We start from the raw sequence: 17745 nt of genomic DNA, 5'->3' as shown, positions 1-17745 counted from the left end.
AAGATGATCATACATACCCATGTATTCCTGCTAAACGCGGTACGACACCTTTTACTAACGAATCCCGTCACGTAGAACAGACACGCACCTCGCCGCACTTCCGGGGGCACACACTGCTTTACCGTAGCCAAAGCAATCCTGCCTCGGTCGAGGTCACGCAGTGTATAGTAATGGTTGTCACTAGAAAACCACCAGCGGTCACACACAGAACACACAAAATTGGTTTCCCACAAACTCCCTCAGAAACTTGGCCGTCGCTCGGGTGAAACGTTCCAAGTTCGCGGGATCGGGGCCCATGGACGGTTCGCATTCCTTTCCGCCTCGCTGTCCTGGCGGGCAACACGCTTACGGAACCACCACAACGGAAGAGCGGAAGGAAAGGAAAGGAGACACGAAAGCCCTTGGAACGCCTACAAGGAGAGGGTGGTGCGCACGTAGACATAACCGACGAGGATCAAGGTGTATCTATTCTTATCAGCTTAATATCTTGTACGGGGTTTAGGGTTTTATTTCGACCTAAGATCCCAGACTCATTTCTGTAAGTTGGCGGAGGGCTTAAAGCCAGTGTTACCTCCGCCGCGGGTCGGCACGGTACTTTACTATCTTCGGTATCGCCCCCCCTCCCTCCCCCTCGTTTCACAGCTATGTTTTTCGGCACATGAGAGCAGCTCGTGAGAACATTTACGCTCAACTAACGAAAACGAAAATTTTCGTTTCCTTTGTCCTACCGCACCGCCACTCATGAGCGAAAAAGCTCATGATCTCGCTAGCGAACCATCGAGCGATTTTACCAACCTAAAACCGTTATATGCGCGACGAAATACAGGAAGACCAACGTGTGCCAGCTGAAGACTAAAACCGCGACTGAAACGGCATAGCGTACCACGACAATATCATAGCGTAACAGCCGCTCGAGGCAAGTGGCTATCAAACGAAAGATCTGAAGTTTGCAGCACTAATCAAATGAACCGGGCGATGCACTGCGTGCTTTTGCAATCAGGCTGACGCGAAGCTTTATCAATGTCTAGCCCTGTGCTATTCGTTTCCCTTATGTCGCAAGCGGGCTATTCGCAAGCGGGCTATTTATCGAATTTCGATGTTGCGTGAGCGCGCCATCGTTGAGCTAGCAGCGTGTGCAATAGAAGAGGGGAAGCACTAGCGAAGGCTTGTTGCATGCGTTGAAGGCCAGAGCCGCCTGTCCGGCTGCGCGCCCAACGCCGTGGTTCTGGCGTGCCTGGTTTGCGTTGAAGCGAGAGCCCGCAGGAAGGGCACTTCGCTCGCCGCTGCTGCCGCCTCTTCATCACGTCAGCGCCCTCATAGCGACTGTCCGCGGTCATCGATATGAGATGTGTTGATTTTCCGCCGTGCAGACGCGACACTAAGTTAGTCAATTTAATTAGTAAGCGAATGTTTAAAGCAGTTTGCGTGGCCGAGAAAACTACGAGTTTTAATAATTCGTATAGTTGTCTAATAATTTGCTATCCCAGCTAATCAAGCTTAACCTTTCGAGCAAATTTGCGGCTTTTTTTTTTCTTTGAATAAATCTTGTAATTTCATTTATCTCTAGCATTCCAAAACTTCTTGAATGCTGAAAACAGCACTTTAAAACAGTTTCTGTGTTCAAGAAGATTTGCGATGTTTAATTGATTCTAAATTCAGAGACGCATAAAAGCTGTACTGTTAATGCGGTTGTAACACAATTCTTTTCAAATGTGAACAAAAAGAAAAGTTTCCCTACTAATATTGTTATAAAGGGTTGCTATGGCAACACACTTTTTGCAGCCGGTAGAATATACTGAATGGGTGTAGTGCAAGCAAGCCCACATGCTATACTTTACGTCCGTTAATGACACATAAGAATCCTCCGCGACAAGCAATAAAATCTGGCTTCAGCTTTTACAGTAATGACATAAAATGGGTTACAGAACTGCGCTGAATAACTCTACTGTAAAAAAACTCCATCGATATGAAAATGTCTGTTGCTATGACAATGGCCTTATGCACAAGTAATACGAGTGCAACTAAGCATTTCCAATGAATAACAACAACTTACAAGATAATTCAAGTAAAATAGGTTATGAGAAGCTTCTCATAAGCATTCTGTTTTGCGTGGTAAACCTCGCGCGATTACTCTTAAACGTTTTGCTATTCCGGCTCAGTTAACCACCTGCCTTATTTGCAACAACAGGAAGACAGTCGACCTTATGCCACAATTGACATCCTTGCCTGTGCGCTCTAGTGGGCCAAGCAAGTCTCACCTGTATGCTGCACTATACATATCTTGCTTTCTATTCACACTGGGCGACATCTACGTTCCTCTTGTCAGAAAAGGTAACTGCAAGATGCCTTGTGTTTAGCTGCAGGTGGCGGTCGCTATTGTAACAAAAAAGATCCGCTCGTGGCCGTCCCAAGCTACCGAAACCCATTCAGATGTATTTGAACATGCATATACAGCGTTGGCGTCAAACAAAGCGTAGCGCGTGCCCGAAGCATAATCGAATTGTACAATGTGCACTTTCAGCTACTCATCACTGTTGACAGGCGTGTTCATCCAATTTCGCCGCACTGTGCTATTATGCTAGGTCTACACTGCGATATTTTGGCTTTCTTAGAGCGCAGCTCCCAGGCGGCCGTTCTTGCGGAGGGCGTCGGTGTAGTCCTATAGGCGCAACCGAGGGAACGGGCGCAGCGGCGGATGAAAGCGCGAAGAACGCCTAAAGTAGGCTGCAGTGGAACGGCGAGACGGAAAGTGGAACCATGGGGCGGAAAGTGGAACCTTGAGGCGGGATGTGGAGGGCGGCAGGGCGAAAGCGTGAGAAGAAACGCGTAGTGCGGCGATGATGAGTACGAGATGGCGCCAGAGTCTGGCGCGTCGTGTGGAAGGTCTGTCAGCGGCGGCGGCTGTTAATCGCACCCACACGTCACCCTCGCGCTGGCTCTCGCGATCTCCAGATCAGCGAGGCAGTCGCGCCACGCTTCGCTCCGTTTGCGCGCGAGACAGATTCTACACGTGTTGTCATTGCCGTAATCACGCATCAGTCATAGAATAATTATTCCATTCTACCGGTGCTAACATATGGGGCGGAAACTTGCAAGCTAACAAAGAAACTCGAGAACAAGTTAAGGACCGCGCAAGGAGCATTGGAACTAAAAGCGTTAGGGATAACATTAAGAGACAGTAAGATAGTGGTGTGGATGAGACAGTAAACGGGGGTAGTGGATAATATAGTTCACACGAAGGGAAGAAAAGTGGAGCTGGGCAGGCCATCTAATATGAAGGTTAGATAACCGCTGGACCATTAGGGTCATAGAATGGGTGCCAAGGGAAGGGAATCGCACTCGGGGACGACAGAAAACTAGGTGGCGTGACGAAATTAGGACATTTGCGGAAGCGAGTTGGAGTCGCTAGCGCAAAACAAGGGTAACTGGAGATCTCAGGGAGAGGTCTCCGTTTTATAGTGGACTTAAAGATAAGCTGATGATTATAGTGATGATGATGGCGATGACAGACTGAAAGAGAAAAAATTACATCCGGCCGTCTTGTCGCATGAAGCTACAAAAAACACCCACACGGGTTTCTCAGAAAGGAAACTACGCAGTTGAAAAAAAAAATTTGTCCTAGCTAGGTATTCGAACCCATGACCCACGCCTTTCCCGGGCAGTCGCTCTACCATCTGCGCTAAGCAGGAGGCTAGCAGATCGCAGAGCGAGGGCGAAATAACCGACAACTCTAAGCACTGGGCCACTGAATGAGGTCAATCAGTCCTGCGGAAGCTCTCAAGGTGGAGGTAAGTTTACGAAAGCGAGAAATTGACGTCAGCCTATGTCATAGCATGAAGCTACAAAGGCGCGCGCGGCCCATAGGGGTTTGTCAGAAAGAAAGCTTCTCAATTAAAGAAAAATTCATCATGGTCCGGGATTTTTCTTCAACTTCCTGCAAACTTGCAGTGTTGGTGTCAAACATTTCTTATCATTGCAATATGACATTTCATATAAGAGTGCATTTGCATTGCCAGAAAGAATAATTGCCGATCGAGCGGAACGGTTGCTTTCGCGCGAACACCAAACATTTATTTAAGAATTCTCAGCGTTTCGCACTCTCTCACGTCACAGGGAAACGCACCGTTCCAGTTCCATCGAAAAGTCTATTTGAAATCCTCCGTCTGGTATCATTTTTCTAGCTAGGGTGCTCGTGTCAAGAAGGCACCACAGTTTGACTTCCGGAGGTTTGGGCGGAAAACCGTAATGTATTTCCCACACTTCTCCAGGCACCCACTTCCTCAAGTGCGGCGAACTCAAATCTTCAACGCGCAAGGGCCGGACGACGCGCACTTTCCAGTTCTCGGGCTTGCTAACCATGCCTTCGACAGCGACGAAGCTCGCGTTCCCTCGCATGTAGCACTTGACGCTCACGCCGGTGTTCTCATTGTCCAGGTAGATATCAGAACCGAAGTACTTCGCTCTACTGAACTGCTCCGCCACCTCACAAGGCTTGTACAGCAAGCTAAACACAATGAGTTCTGTAGCAGCGTCATTGCTCTGGACGTCATGGTGTCCTGCAGTACTGCCCGGCATTTCGAGGAGTACAGACGGCGGAGGTGGTCTACCCTCTGCCGGTCCGCTGGTGACGTCCGCCTGCGCCTGTTGCATCGGCGACGTGCCAGCCGGGAGATCCTCCATCCGCACTTTTCGTTCCAGTTTCCGGAATCCCTCAGCGACGACGACCTTCATCTCGTTCAACGCTGACACGAGAGCCCGGAGATCCGCGGTTACCGGCAGCGGCGTTAGGTCATGCACAGAATCCGCGGCCTGTCGTCTCGTTGCGCCCAGGGTGGTGGTCGAGTCCGTCTCAATCGCTTCCTCTTGAAGTTGTCTGGAGCTGAGTCTCGCCAGGGTCTCGGCAAGGTCGTTGACCCTGCCCTGGATGGACGTCAGCATGTCGTGGCAAGAGCAATCGACCGCCGGCTCGTCGTTAGCATTCCGTGTGGACACGTCGATTGAGGAGACGTGCCCGGCAGCGCTCAGCTGCAGTGACGCGACCCCGCTGCATCCAACTTCGTAGTGTCTCGGCAAGTCCTTACGCAGCACTGCGTCCCGGCAGCGAGGGCACCTGGTGGCGTGGAAGGAACAGTGCTTCTCAAAGTGCTCCAGCAGGTCCCCGGCTGTGCCCACGAAGTCGCAGCCGTTGTGGGTGTTCCAGCAGCTTACCTTTACGCGTTAAAAAAATAAGAGAATGCCGGTAAGGTCTGCATTCTTCGCAAGGTAGTAAGTTCTATAACACTCTCAAAGAAGAATTCTTAAATTTTTTCCCTGTCCCACTCACGAGGAGGTTCATATGTCCACAGCAGCATTAATCTATCGCCCTCTCTATCATGTTTGTAGAGAACCACGCCTTCTAACCCATTGCAGTGGTCGAACAGGACCCATAGAAAAATTTGCTGACAAAAATGTGTAAGCCTACTAGTGCACTGTCGCTCAACTATCATCCTGTGGGCTCTGTAGAAGAACATATTTAGTTTACTATTTAGTGCCTAAATAAGTTCTTGCAAAGGCTCTGCTTAATGAGGGGTTTGAGGTTGTGTACTAAACTATATGGTTAAGCAGCGTGGCGGATCACAGAGCAAGCAGGCGTAGCGGTTGTTATATAGAAGATTACGCGATACAAGTGGAGCTGGACAGGGCGTGTACCGCGTGGATGAAGTAACCGACAATTTCTTGAGTATCAGAGAATATCTTTATCGTGTCCGGTACACGGTGTATAGCAATACGTTTGAACTAGTACTGCGCTACCGGATCCTGGCAGCGAGATCTTTTGTCACTTCGTTTAACCAGCATGCCTCACAGTCACTTTTTCGTGTTTCATGAGTGTAGTGTCTGAAAAAAAAAATTCCCTTGCTTGAACGCGGTTAAGCTAAGTTTCTCGAGCAATAGCACGGTTTTGCGTGCCTTGGGAAAGGACAGAGACTATGCTCGGCGCCGTCAATAACTACCGCATCTACAACTGCACCATGCACAAGACAACACATAGACGCTGCTCCGCGCGGCAGCAGCAGTGAACGAATCGACCATAATGCTGCGTCTAGCTTGAACGCGGACTGCCAGCACTTCGTAAATATTGCAGATCGCTTTCAAGATATGGGCGCCCTCGCGGCGTACGCAGCAGCCGCCGGTAATGGCTGGCTAAGTCCCAATTTGACCTTGGCTGAGCTTGGTCATATTTACGGATCCGGTCGTTTTCCTGCGCTTGTACATGGGAGTAGTAGTTATCTTTATAAAAAATACTTTGCCATTCGTTCACGGTGATGCCGCGGCAGTCAATTTAAACCAGCAGTGAAGTAGAGTACACTTGGTTATTGGCGCCAGGTGGCGCCGCCAATGCGGTCGCATTAAAACCCCTTTATTCTTGAAAGCAGTGACACTATAACATATTTAGCGCCGCGCCCTCACCCACGTCGCTGTGCTCATTTCTTTCCTCCTCGCTGTTACCACGATTGCGCTTCCTGCGCGCTGATTCGCTGCGGAACGTGAAACAACTCTATAAGCTAACCCTGACGTCAAGGAAGTGTCATGAAACTTGCTTTAGCTATTTTTCTTACTTTTCTTACTACTTTCTTACGGTCACGTGTTCGTCTGGCTGCTGCGGCGCACGTGCGTTTTTCAAGTAAGGCGAGATTTGTCTGCTGGAAAGATGGGTGGCTTCTGCGCTTTTCAATGCAACAGCAGGCGGGAAAATGGACTAGGGTTGTTCGCAATCACCTGAGCAAAAGGTGACGTCGTGAAGCGAAAACAATGGCTACGAACCGGACGCGCAAAGACTTCGCAATTTCGAAAGACGCCGTTCTTTGCAAGGCGAGGCACAATTATCCAATACAGTTATGCTTCTTATTACCTGTTAATACATTCTTGGAAAACACACCCTTTCGGAACCAATGTTTGGTAGGTCGGTATGTTTTCCCGCCTCTAGAGCCTATGTGAACAGAAAAAACGCAAGGCCCACACAATCGAGAGTAGCAGGCACCTGCGACGGCAGCTTCCCCGCAGTACTCACCTGCCTGCGGCACGTGAAAATGCCAGCGTGCACTAGGTTTCTTCTTCGGGTACCAGCCCCTCACTTCTCGCAAAATGTACATGTTGCATGCTATTGGATTATTGTAAAGCGACGTAAGTGAAGTTCAAGCGCATGCATCTTTTCCTTTAATAAATCTTCAGGCAAAGCCAGAATGCGTCTCACGTAGTGGCATTGGCTGAAGTGCTTTTGGTGCCCTCAGTAAAAGTGTATGTACTGTAAAAATCCATTGTGTATCTTCTTGCTTATATTTCTTAAGTTATTTTAAAGCCATGGATATGAAATCAAAGCGTGAATTTTCTTCACTGCTTAAGCTCTCCGCATACCGTACTCCGCCGCACAATGGATGGCCAAAGCGGTGCGACCGTCGAGAGCAAGCCGCTGTCAGCCATTTTTCCGAGCGTTTCGGCTAGTTTGTCTCGGAGTCTATTTTCGAAAATATTCGTCAGCATGGCCTACCGGCAGCTTACCATAATCGCACCAGTGCCATTAAGCGATGAATTCCACAAAAACGCTTGAAACGAATGAAACAAGCACACGCATTGATGCTTGCGCGGTTCCCGGTGGCCGCTACTTCGATAAGCATGCCGTACAGAACGCGCCAGCTCGTGAGAGAGTGAAATCAGAGGCGAATTGAGGAGGAAAGCGCGTGCGAAAAGGACAGTGTCGCTGCTCTCCAGAATAAACGGGTTTTACGCCATCTGCGCTTACGCCTCGCGTAACCCGGCAAACTACCAATGGTAATTAGTTTGCGGGCACTTTAAAAATCTCTAATATAGGCTTCAAGACAAGGGAAACAGAAACAAGGATGGTAAGTGACAGGGTTATCTGATCAGCTGATGAAATCTGAAGGCATAGACTGGAGCCGGCTGATCGCAGTATGTGAATAATAGGAAATCGTTGGGAGAAGCGTCGCTCTGCATTGAATAACTTGATGGTGATGATTGTAATTAGGATGCCAGTGAATATGCTTATGAGGAATAGGAGGATGATAATAATGATAATGAGGAAGAGGCTGACCATACCTGCAGCTTTTCCATGTGCTTCTGGTGAAAGGTTACCCACGAAACGTCCGACTCGGCCTCGAACGAGATCTTGTCGAGTGGACAGGCGTGGCCATCTTCACTGGCGCATCCGTCCAAGCAGGAGCCGCACAACAAGTGCGCACAAGGCAGCACGGCTATGCTTTGCGGCACGACTCCACAAAGCCGGCAGACCCTGGTGGTCTCCAGGCGCTGCATGAATTTGACGGGCCGCCAGTTGAGGCCGCTCGCAAATCCGCACATGTAGTACGTGGTGTCCGGCATTCTTGGAAATCTGGGCAGTGGTATCCAAGTGCTCATTCATGGCATGGACAATTGCAGGAAGAGTGTATATGGCAAATCATTTATCTTGGTGCGAACGTCTCCTTGCTATTGATGCTATGGCCTCCTAAGATGGGTGACGCTCTTATCGTTGAGGTTTTAGCCTCATGACATATGTGATAAACTCGACGGGGATGAGCCTACGTGCGTGATGCGACCTGCTTTAGTACTCTTTACTATATGTGTTTACTGACGGGCCGTTCCTTCGTTTCATTGTTATTGTCAGGGCGCACTAGATACCATCAACTTCACTTTTGTCTCGCAAGCTTCTCAGTTGAGCTAACATGCAGTGTCAACGGCATCCCAATGATCATGCGACGTAAACAAACCTTTCGTTGCTAGACTTCACGGAAGCTTCATATTACCGCGAGAGCGTTAAGGACCCCGTGTCGCAGAAACTCCAGCGTCGGCGTCAGACGTCGTTTCGGCCAAAAGATTTTTCAACCATCCATATTCCAGGCCCTCCATGTGCGGCAAGGAAGTTACTTTACTAATTCGATTTCTCAAGCTAAAATACCTAGAAAAATTGTAAAGTACGACTTACACACAACCTACACACACGATAGTGTCGGATTGTTATTTGATTATACGAGAAAACATGATTGTGTTACGCGAATACTCAAAGAAACCGGTGTTCCAGCGTTTCTACCATGCATAAACCAGCCACGGCGTCCCACATTTGCCCGCGCCGGCTTGCGAGTAGGTCGTCCGGCGCAAAGTGGCGCGCCCGATTCTTTGCAAGTCCTCCAGATGGCGCTGGCCTATGCCACATTGCGCCCCAAGCAAGAGGCCTTGTTTCTACTAGAAAGCCCGCCTTCGTGCATAGTGTTCGCGGCCAGCGCTTCCCGGTAAACATTACGGTTACATACGCTCCAGTTGTCGGGAAGGTTTACTCTCTCGTGGACGTATGTAGGGAGTTGCTCGCGGAATATTTTAGCGTCTTTTCACCCACCTCAGAGGAATATTTAGCTCATTGTAGTAAATTCTTATTATTGTTTGAGAGCAATATATCGAATCTGCCAGAACACGAATAACCACTTGCCAGCCTTGTTTTCGTTATACAATACTTGAAAATTAAGTGAGAATTCCAACGACAATGACCACGCATGTTCCGAGCGTTATTACAAAAATAGCTAACGACCAGTGTCGTGCATCAGTGGTATTTCTAAAGTGACAGCTGCACTTGGCAGTCACAAAAAGTGCACGTTATCTCCGCAACGTGGAAATTCTTCATCGGTAATTTTAGGCACATTCTAGCTCACATATTTAGGACACTGCGTCGATGAAATGCCAAAGAGAAATTAAAGGAAATAAAGTGAAATAAAATAATCATGTATGAATTATGTCTATACTTGAAAAGTGTTATGACTAAAGAGCTGCAATGAACAGACATTTCTGTGAGACGCTTTCATTATGATGTGGACTATAAGTTAGAATGATGAAAATTATACGCACAGCTGGGATAGGCCTCACTAAGTGAATCTAGTCTCAGCGTTCTGAACCTGGCTGCCGCTCTCTGAAGTCGACAGCGGCTGCACCTTCGAAACTGCGCCATCGAAACGGCAGGCTTATGGCTCACGTGCGCTTATCCGTAGGCCGATAGTGCTGAGAAATACCAAAGAGGCGGTATATTATCAAATTAGCTGAATTTTTTTTCTTTATTGAGTCTGCGAGTATCGCCCAGCCCTAACCTTTGCTCACCTGAGCAGTTGAATAAAAAGTGAGGCTGATAAGCACGAGTTCATCGAATGCCGACGTCCCCGAATGCCGCCTCTGTTGTGGACATAATTTATCAAAACAGCTCCATGTCCGAGCGATTCCGACAGACGCCTGTGCTCAGCGCATGTGTCCCTATGCGAGATGTGTGGCCTTGTGTACATCGCCTGCACCAGCCGCGGTGAACCGCTGCTCACCACAAAGTCCCTGGTTCGATTCCCGTGACTTGCGATGGGGCAGAAAATTTGGCTTATTTAGACTTAGGTGCAGGTCAAAGCCGCAGACACCTTAACGTGACCCGTATGGTGCACGAAACCAGAGCAAAGTGACACCTAGAGGACTGCAGTTTGGCACCAGGAATCGAGCGCAAAATATGGCTGGCGTGAGAATGCCGAAGTGTAACAAAAATGACAAAAAAAAAGAGTTTGATTTCGTGTATTGTTAAAATGTTTTGGTATCGCTGTTAATGGTTTCACTTTCGAAGGAAACTGCGTTATACTACGGGTTTTAGTTGAAATTTAGACCATAGAGAATTTTTAAATATCACCTGTGGCAGATCGCGTGGTTGTAGTTCTCAAATTGGATCCGCCCAAGGGTCGGTCATTACTTGCACGAGAAATTGAAAATTCTAATTATTCTTAATTAAGTACGTTAGGGCACATAGTGCTATTTGCGAGTTTTGGCCGGTGAACTCTAAAGGCGTGTCGTGCCCGCATGCAACTGATTTCCAAGGTGACACTATTTCCGAGATATTCATCTCCCAAATGTGCGACCAAATACATGGGCGTTCCAGTTGCTTCAACCAGTCGCTGCATAGCAAGCTGTTTCGTTAAATAATTCAATGAAACAACAGCGCATTCTTGCCCCTAGTTTGAAGGCACATATATTAAAACGCATGTCATCCTTAGAATTCTTTTCAAATGGCTATGTCGTGCATTCTTTGATAATTGCATAATTCGTAAACATGCAATATGCACTAGTAATGTACTTAGTTAAAAACTAACGAGTAATTTTTTGTTGTCTAGTCGGCTATGTACCTCGATATCTCGTGCAAGTACAGCGCTTCGAGCGATCCAGGTGAAGAAATATAAATATGCTATCTGCCACATGCGATTTTCAGGGCCAACACCACAGGTGTGCCGAAAGAAATGTTTGGCGGCGATACAACGTCCATTTGTAGTAGAGGAAAGACAGTCTGCCTAAGCGATTTTGCGGTAAGAATTGGGTGTATGAACCACATAGTTTATTCGGAGAGGCCAGTGACACCTCAAATTACAGTGTCTTCACCTTCGACAAGAGGCGCTGCATGTCAACAGCAAGGTTTCATACGCTAGCTGCCACGAGGGAAAAAAAGAAGGCTACTATGTGGCGATAGTCCACGGCGATACCAGTGGTACCGATACCACCAGTGCCGGTAGCGCCCATGTTAGTCGTCATCTGGATTGACACACATCACTAGACTGCACTATCTTAGGGACCGCTTCACGAATGAGGCTAGAAACGTACCCGATTTGAAAGAAAAGTATAGATAAAAGCTATGTCACATGCTGCGACTGGAGCGAAAAAGGCCGGTTTAGTTTTACGCATCGCAATGCGATTTTCCGATGGCTTTTATCACGCGATTGCGATTTCAACGATGCGACTGGTGCAATGCTCAGGGTTTCTTGCTCCCAACTTCAGTGGTACGCTCTGAACAATTCCTATGTTGTAATAAAGAAGTTGTGCGTTATGTCATTATCAACTTGTCTTTAAAAAGGGCAAATGGTATCCATGTTACGCAATTTAAAAACGCTTTGAAGTTTAAAATTTTTCTGGATTGCGCAACAGCGATTCCCGAAGTTCAGCGCGAGTAGACATGACTCACGTTCATAGCTATTCGTAGCTCTTCGTTCAGGGCTGTGTGTCGTCTTGTGTTTCAGTTTATCTATTCAACCACGTGGTACATGAGGAATGCGCATTTGTGGTTGGGTAGGAAAAGGAAAAAAACTGCATAAAGGCAATTTGACGAGCCTCATCACCCCTAAAGCAATACAAAACAAGCACAGGCAGCAGAAAACAACGGTACATAAACGTACACGTGGGGTCTTTCACAACAATGAATGAATAAAATATTTGCATAGCACAAAAACTGGATGTTTTATAATTACTGAAATAAACACATTATCATTAACTGACGCGGTTTTTGATAAAGCATGTAAGTTCTCAATTGTTAATTTACACCTATTAAGCATATTTGGAAGACAGAAAGGAAGAGCTTGAAGTCCATAATTTGCACGAGAACATGGTAGATGCCAATTCTCTGTATGCCGAGTTAGACGACAGACTGGACTAAGTTGTAAGCCAAATAACTTACCTACAATGTATGTACCTTCTTTCTCTACGTATTCCAGATATAAAAACCGGTAATAGCTGGTACTCGTAGCAACAATCAAGTATCAAGATTCGGAGCTTCTTAAACAATTCAGATGTGCACGCATTATAAGAGGCACCTGCAATATACTTTAATACATATTTTTTTTCACAGTCAGACCACAGTATATATAGACGTTGTAGAGCCTGTTGACCAAAGCAGATAACAATAATTTAGATGAGAATAAAGAAAGCATTCTACACTAAACGTTCTTGAGATACAAGTAGTATATGTTAACGTCTACGCAATAGGCTAGAACTCCAGAATGTTTGACTTTGTGCTCAGTATGGTAATCCCATAAAAAGTATGGGTTACAGAAATTAACAATTGTTTTACTAATGGGGAAAGTTATATTTTATTACTCTTAAAGAATAATTCCTGAGATAGTTTACATGATTCCGATGTCGCTCGGAACAGTACCTGTTTAGTTCTAGAGCAATATATGCGTACGAAGCTTTTTGCAGTGAGTAGATAATATTTTTAGTACTTCATTAATAAATACAGTAAGATCAGCAACGGTTCTACCAGAATAAAAGGCTTGTGTCATCCGAATAAATGGCAATTCACAGAGCTGTCAACTCTTTCAGTATTATCAACCGAAATATCCAATAAAAGGGGCCCCAGTACCTTCCTCATCATACGCCATTGTAACACCCTTAGGCAATGACAGCTCTCGGTTAACTGAAACACACTGATGCAGAATTCATAAATAACTTTTTGTAAGAGCTACAATGACTCCGCGAATGCCCTAACAATACAGGTTGTCTAACAGAGTAATATTTTTGAAACTGAAACAAATTAATGACCTCTTGTTTATCTGTTGGATGAACAAATAGCGAATATTTTAAGGCGGGAGGGGTCAGTGACAAAAGAACCTTGACTGTAGGTGATATCGACTAATCAAGGGAAGTGCTCGTTAAACTTGGTGGCTATTAACGCACGCTTGAGCAGTTCATTGTTAATTAACCGCTCGCCAATATAACCAGTTTCTCTTTTACATGAAATTGCAGAATTATGTATATTTCCAATGCCTTTAGTGTCAATAACACCATCGAACATTGTGAAGCAGCAACAACGTTTAGCTTGCTTTTGTGTTTTAGTGAGTTTATTTCTGTAAACCTTAAAGCTTTTAGTGCGTTCATAACTCGCGTTATGAGAAAGACCTGATATAACCTACTCTTTTCTTTAATTATATTAGGTATTCTGTAACTGAGCCAGAGTTTGCCAGCCCACTTGACCTTTTAAGGCCTTATGAGGACAGCGGTCTTTTTTTCTACACAGAGCACAAAGAATCAATGAATCAGTCATACACGAGGTCAGCGCAAGAACATGATAATACGTTGTTCAACTTTAATGCACTAGCGAACATTGTTTAACTGCGCGAACAAACGAACCACAAAGAGAGCGAGGGACAAGGACGGGCGCAAGGACTGCGCCCGTCCTTGTCCCTCGCTCTCTTTGTGGTTCGTTTGTTCGCGCAGTTAAACAATGTTCGCTAATATCTACCAACTCGCCCAACAACAAGTTCTTCTAAACTATTTAATGCACTAACTGGCTTTATGAAATACGACAGCGCATACAGACTTTTTCGTTGAAAATGAGTGGCCGGGGGAGCATGACTACCTTAAGTAAATGGTTTCATGAGTAAAAATACGGGCAAATGATCACTCATCGCGACACTAAGAGCCCCTGCCTGCATTGGATAAATGAAACAGTATTCGATAAAGAAGTTTAGGAGAGCAGAACTAGTAGTACTACTGTGGGTTTGCATAGTGAGTACACTTGGGAAAAAAGGTCGCAGGAAGGTCTGAAGATCGAGCCTGTATATATGTGTTGCTCAACATGTCTATGCTTAAGTCATCACCGAGCACTAATGTGTAATTGATGTCAATAACGACCGAAAATTGGTTTTCTAGATATTGACTGAATAAATCAATGTTACCGTCTGAAGGCCTATACGTTACTACAAAAACATACTTTTGAAACTTCTGTCATCGGTTCTGTCATCGGTTCACAGAGAGATTTTCATCCCTTTCATGCTTCAATCATGCCTTTACATGTAGGCATACACGCCACCCTTTTTAGATTGTCAGTTCTGGTTAACCACATTATATCCATTAAAATGGGTGACGTCGATGTCAGGGCGTCACCAAGTCTCTGTCATCATAATAATAAAATGAAAAATCGAGCACTTCCAGAAATAAAAGAATTTTTTCTTCTTTCGAGAAGGCTGATTGCATGTTAATGTGGAGGAAAAAAGTGGGTGTCTACAACGTTCTGTAACGTGCGAGTTTAGGGGCGCTATAACGTAAAACTATTCCAAAGTTTTCTATTCCAATTATGCAATCAGCCCAACGCGATTGGTCAAAAACGTTTTTGGACCACCCCCAGTTCTCCTGTCTGTCAGGCGACGTCGCGAAAACCGCGATAGCTCCCTATCTGATATGACGTGTACGCACTGATTAGGCATAATTTGACCGAACAAAAAAAATAGTTATTTCTGATTAGACGCCTTTTTGCCATTAGCCCTCGGCTATTGGTCAAAAGATTTCGGGCTGCACCCACTTCACCACCCTCTCACGCAACGCCACAAAACAGCAAAAACTTACCGCATCAAAGTGACGCGTATACGCGTTAAAGATGCATTAATGTGCCGAACAAAACTCAATTTTCTTCTGAATAGCCGCAGGCTGCCCCGTTCCGAAAGGAATAAAATATGGCTGCCGCCGGTCGCTCCGGCACTGGCTACTCGCCCATGCCAGATAGCATGGGTTTACTTGCCTATAATAATTCCTTTTCCGTGGCCGTGTAACGTTTTCGAGAACTTTCTGCACGTTTACGAACTCGTTCTGCCAACTCTTCTCTGCTGAGGATCCGTTTTAGCGTCATTTCTTAAGCTTCCGTTGCATGCCGCCGCGATTGTCGACGAGCCACCGCAAGCTAACAGAAAGCGGACCAAACGCAGACTCCGGCACCACCCTCTTCATCCGGTTATCGATATTCAGTGCAGTGGCTCGGCCCCATCTAATCCCTCTCCACTTGAGCATGCTCCTCGCCTCTTGTGAGCCGATTAAATAACACAAGCCACTCAGTGCAGGCAATGTTATTCGTTTTTCAAGCAAACAAAAGTGTCCTCCTATGAACGAGGGGAGCATTTGATTGATTTGTTCTGACAACCCTGCGGATGACCGCCTGATGCTTGCGTCGGCGGTTAAGCGTATTTGACGTCAAGAGATTGGAATAAAAACATATTGGAATAGTTTTACTTTATATGGCCCTAGTTCACATGTACATGAAAACACAGTAGTTATTTGTAACGAAAGAAATCGTATATGGCTTAGGCTGCTTGAGCGAAATCAACATCGCAAGCTACATGCAAGAAAGATGATTAATCTGTATTGTGACACCCACAGATATGTCACTTTCTTTCACACCTTACTGGTCGCTCCTTACTGATAAGAACCTTCAATTCCATACAAAAATGTTCATTAATATATATTGGGTCACTTGTGTCGAAGCCAAGATGACTGGTGTCCAACTTTGTTTCTTTTTTTACTGCAGTCAACAGTTTGTCTCGCGCAGTTCTAGAGAGGAATTTGATGACCACATCTGATTTCTTTTCATCTTTGGGCAATGCACGATGAGCGATGCCAATCGCTTTATCAGTTACATCAGTTGCTCAGCACTTTCTAATGTTAGCGACAGTCTTCTTTATTTTCTCATTCGTAGTCTGTAGAAGGCTTTGTTCTTGAACACTCATATTTCTAGTGCAGTGCTTTAGCTCGACGATCTCCTTATATGCTTCCCTCAGATCCTTCTGCAACTCCTCGTTCTCCTTACAGCACTACACACTCTCAGCCTTCGCCACAGTCAGCTCCTGACGAAATACTTAAACGTCTGCCTTAAAGCGTTCAAAGCGCTCATTCATGAAGCCCATAGATTCGCCAATGCTGGCGACTTCAGCTTGTATTTACGTGCTCGAAGAAGCGACCTTGAAAACTTCAGCTTTGGTTATACAAACAATACCACAAAGGTCCCTTTTCCTGAGCCCAGAAACAAAGAAGGAATCGCACAACTCACAAAACAACGAAGCTGTCACAGTTTACCTGCATGCAAAACACAAGGAAGCAACAGCGACGACATTAATGGTGCATACGCGTACGCTATATGTAAAACGCTTACAACCAACCGGCAAAGCCTGTAGCGAGTAGTTCTTCGCCGTCCTTTCGCCGTCGCTGCCGCTGCGGGATAGAAGCGGGCTGCAGAAAAAACGCCGCACCCAAGGTAACCTTGACAAGCCGTGTGAAAGCGGCAGCAGGCTCGGGTAGATGGCGGTTCCGGTTGCGCCGATGTCTCGCCGATACGCCGGCCTCAGCCTCTAGAGAGCACTGATAGTTCAGCGTGCCTCCTGTCGCCATCGCTTCCGCTGGCTGAGTGAATATTTGCACTTTCTATGTCCGCGTAGTTCGGCCAGCGCTACTAGAAATTAGCACGTGATCTATAAGAAAGCCTACATATCTATACCATCATCCCATATGCAGTATTCAGAATCAGGCTGCACCGAAGTCGCCGCGTCAGCGCAGCGAGGTCCTCGCGCAACCCGTGCTTAGCGCCTGCTTAAGAAAAAGATATCTGTGCAAATTTTTTGTAAGTGCACATAAGCGCTGCCGTCTCCTAGCGATATTCTCGCATCAAACGCAGTAGCAAGCACCAACTCGACAACTCACGCCTGCCCCTGAAGGAAGCCGCAAATGATCTGTGTGCGTTTACTGAGCGTGGAATGGAAATATTGTTGTCAAACTCAATCTTAATGCTACCTTGCTTCGTTCGTCGCGGCGCGTCTGCTGTAATTGTGTGTAGAATACCTCTGAATATTTCGAGAGGCGTAAAAGCCGACGCCTAAATTTTTTTAGGAGCTACCGTGGCTTGTGCGAGTAGCATCATAAAATCTTAACATACATGGGCGTTGTCTACTTTCGCGTCCTCTGTCTCGCGCTGTCTGTATCCCGTGAATCAGCATCAAGAAGCTTAAATCAATCCGCTGCATTGCGTACTGTGGCGGCGTAGCCCCACGGCAAACATTAATACGTTATTAAGAGAACATTTGTTTGTCTAATAACAAAATATAACGCTAGAATTTTGTATTCGTAGCGGGAAGCGTGAAGTAGGAAACTTTCGCAACTATTCAC

The 17745-nt window shown here is 46.2% G+C and overlaps 1 protein-coding gene across 1 annotated transcript; it reads right to left on the bottom strand.

Annotated features, from left to right (window-relative positions):
- Window positions 1-4033: 4033 nt before the first annotated feature.
- Window positions 4034-16970, bottom strand: LOC126527639 (uncharacterized). The gene is made up of 3 exons (XM_050175450.3): window positions 16746-16970; window positions 8092-8383; window positions 4034-5208 (listed from the first exon to the last, which is right to left on the bottom strand). Exons 2-3 carry the CDS (start codon window positions 8371-8373, stop codon window positions 4108-4110), a joined length of 1383 nt encoding a protein of 460 aa, XP_050031407.3. The 5' UTR covers window positions 8374-8383; window positions 16746-16970; the 3' UTR covers window positions 4034-4107.
- Between the last annotated feature and the right edge of the window lie 775 nt (window positions 16971-17745).

The sequence above is a fragment of the Dermacentor andersoni genome, chromosome 9 (assembly GCF_023375885.2).
Source record: "Dermacentor andersoni chromosome 9, qqDerAnde1_hic_scaffold, whole genome shotgun sequence".
Taxonomy (NCBI): Eukaryota; Metazoa; Arthropoda; class Arachnida; order Ixodida; family Ixodidae; genus Dermacentor; species Dermacentor andersoni.
Note: the sequence above shows the minus strand (reverse complement) of the source record. Positions and strands in the feature narration are given on the sequence as shown.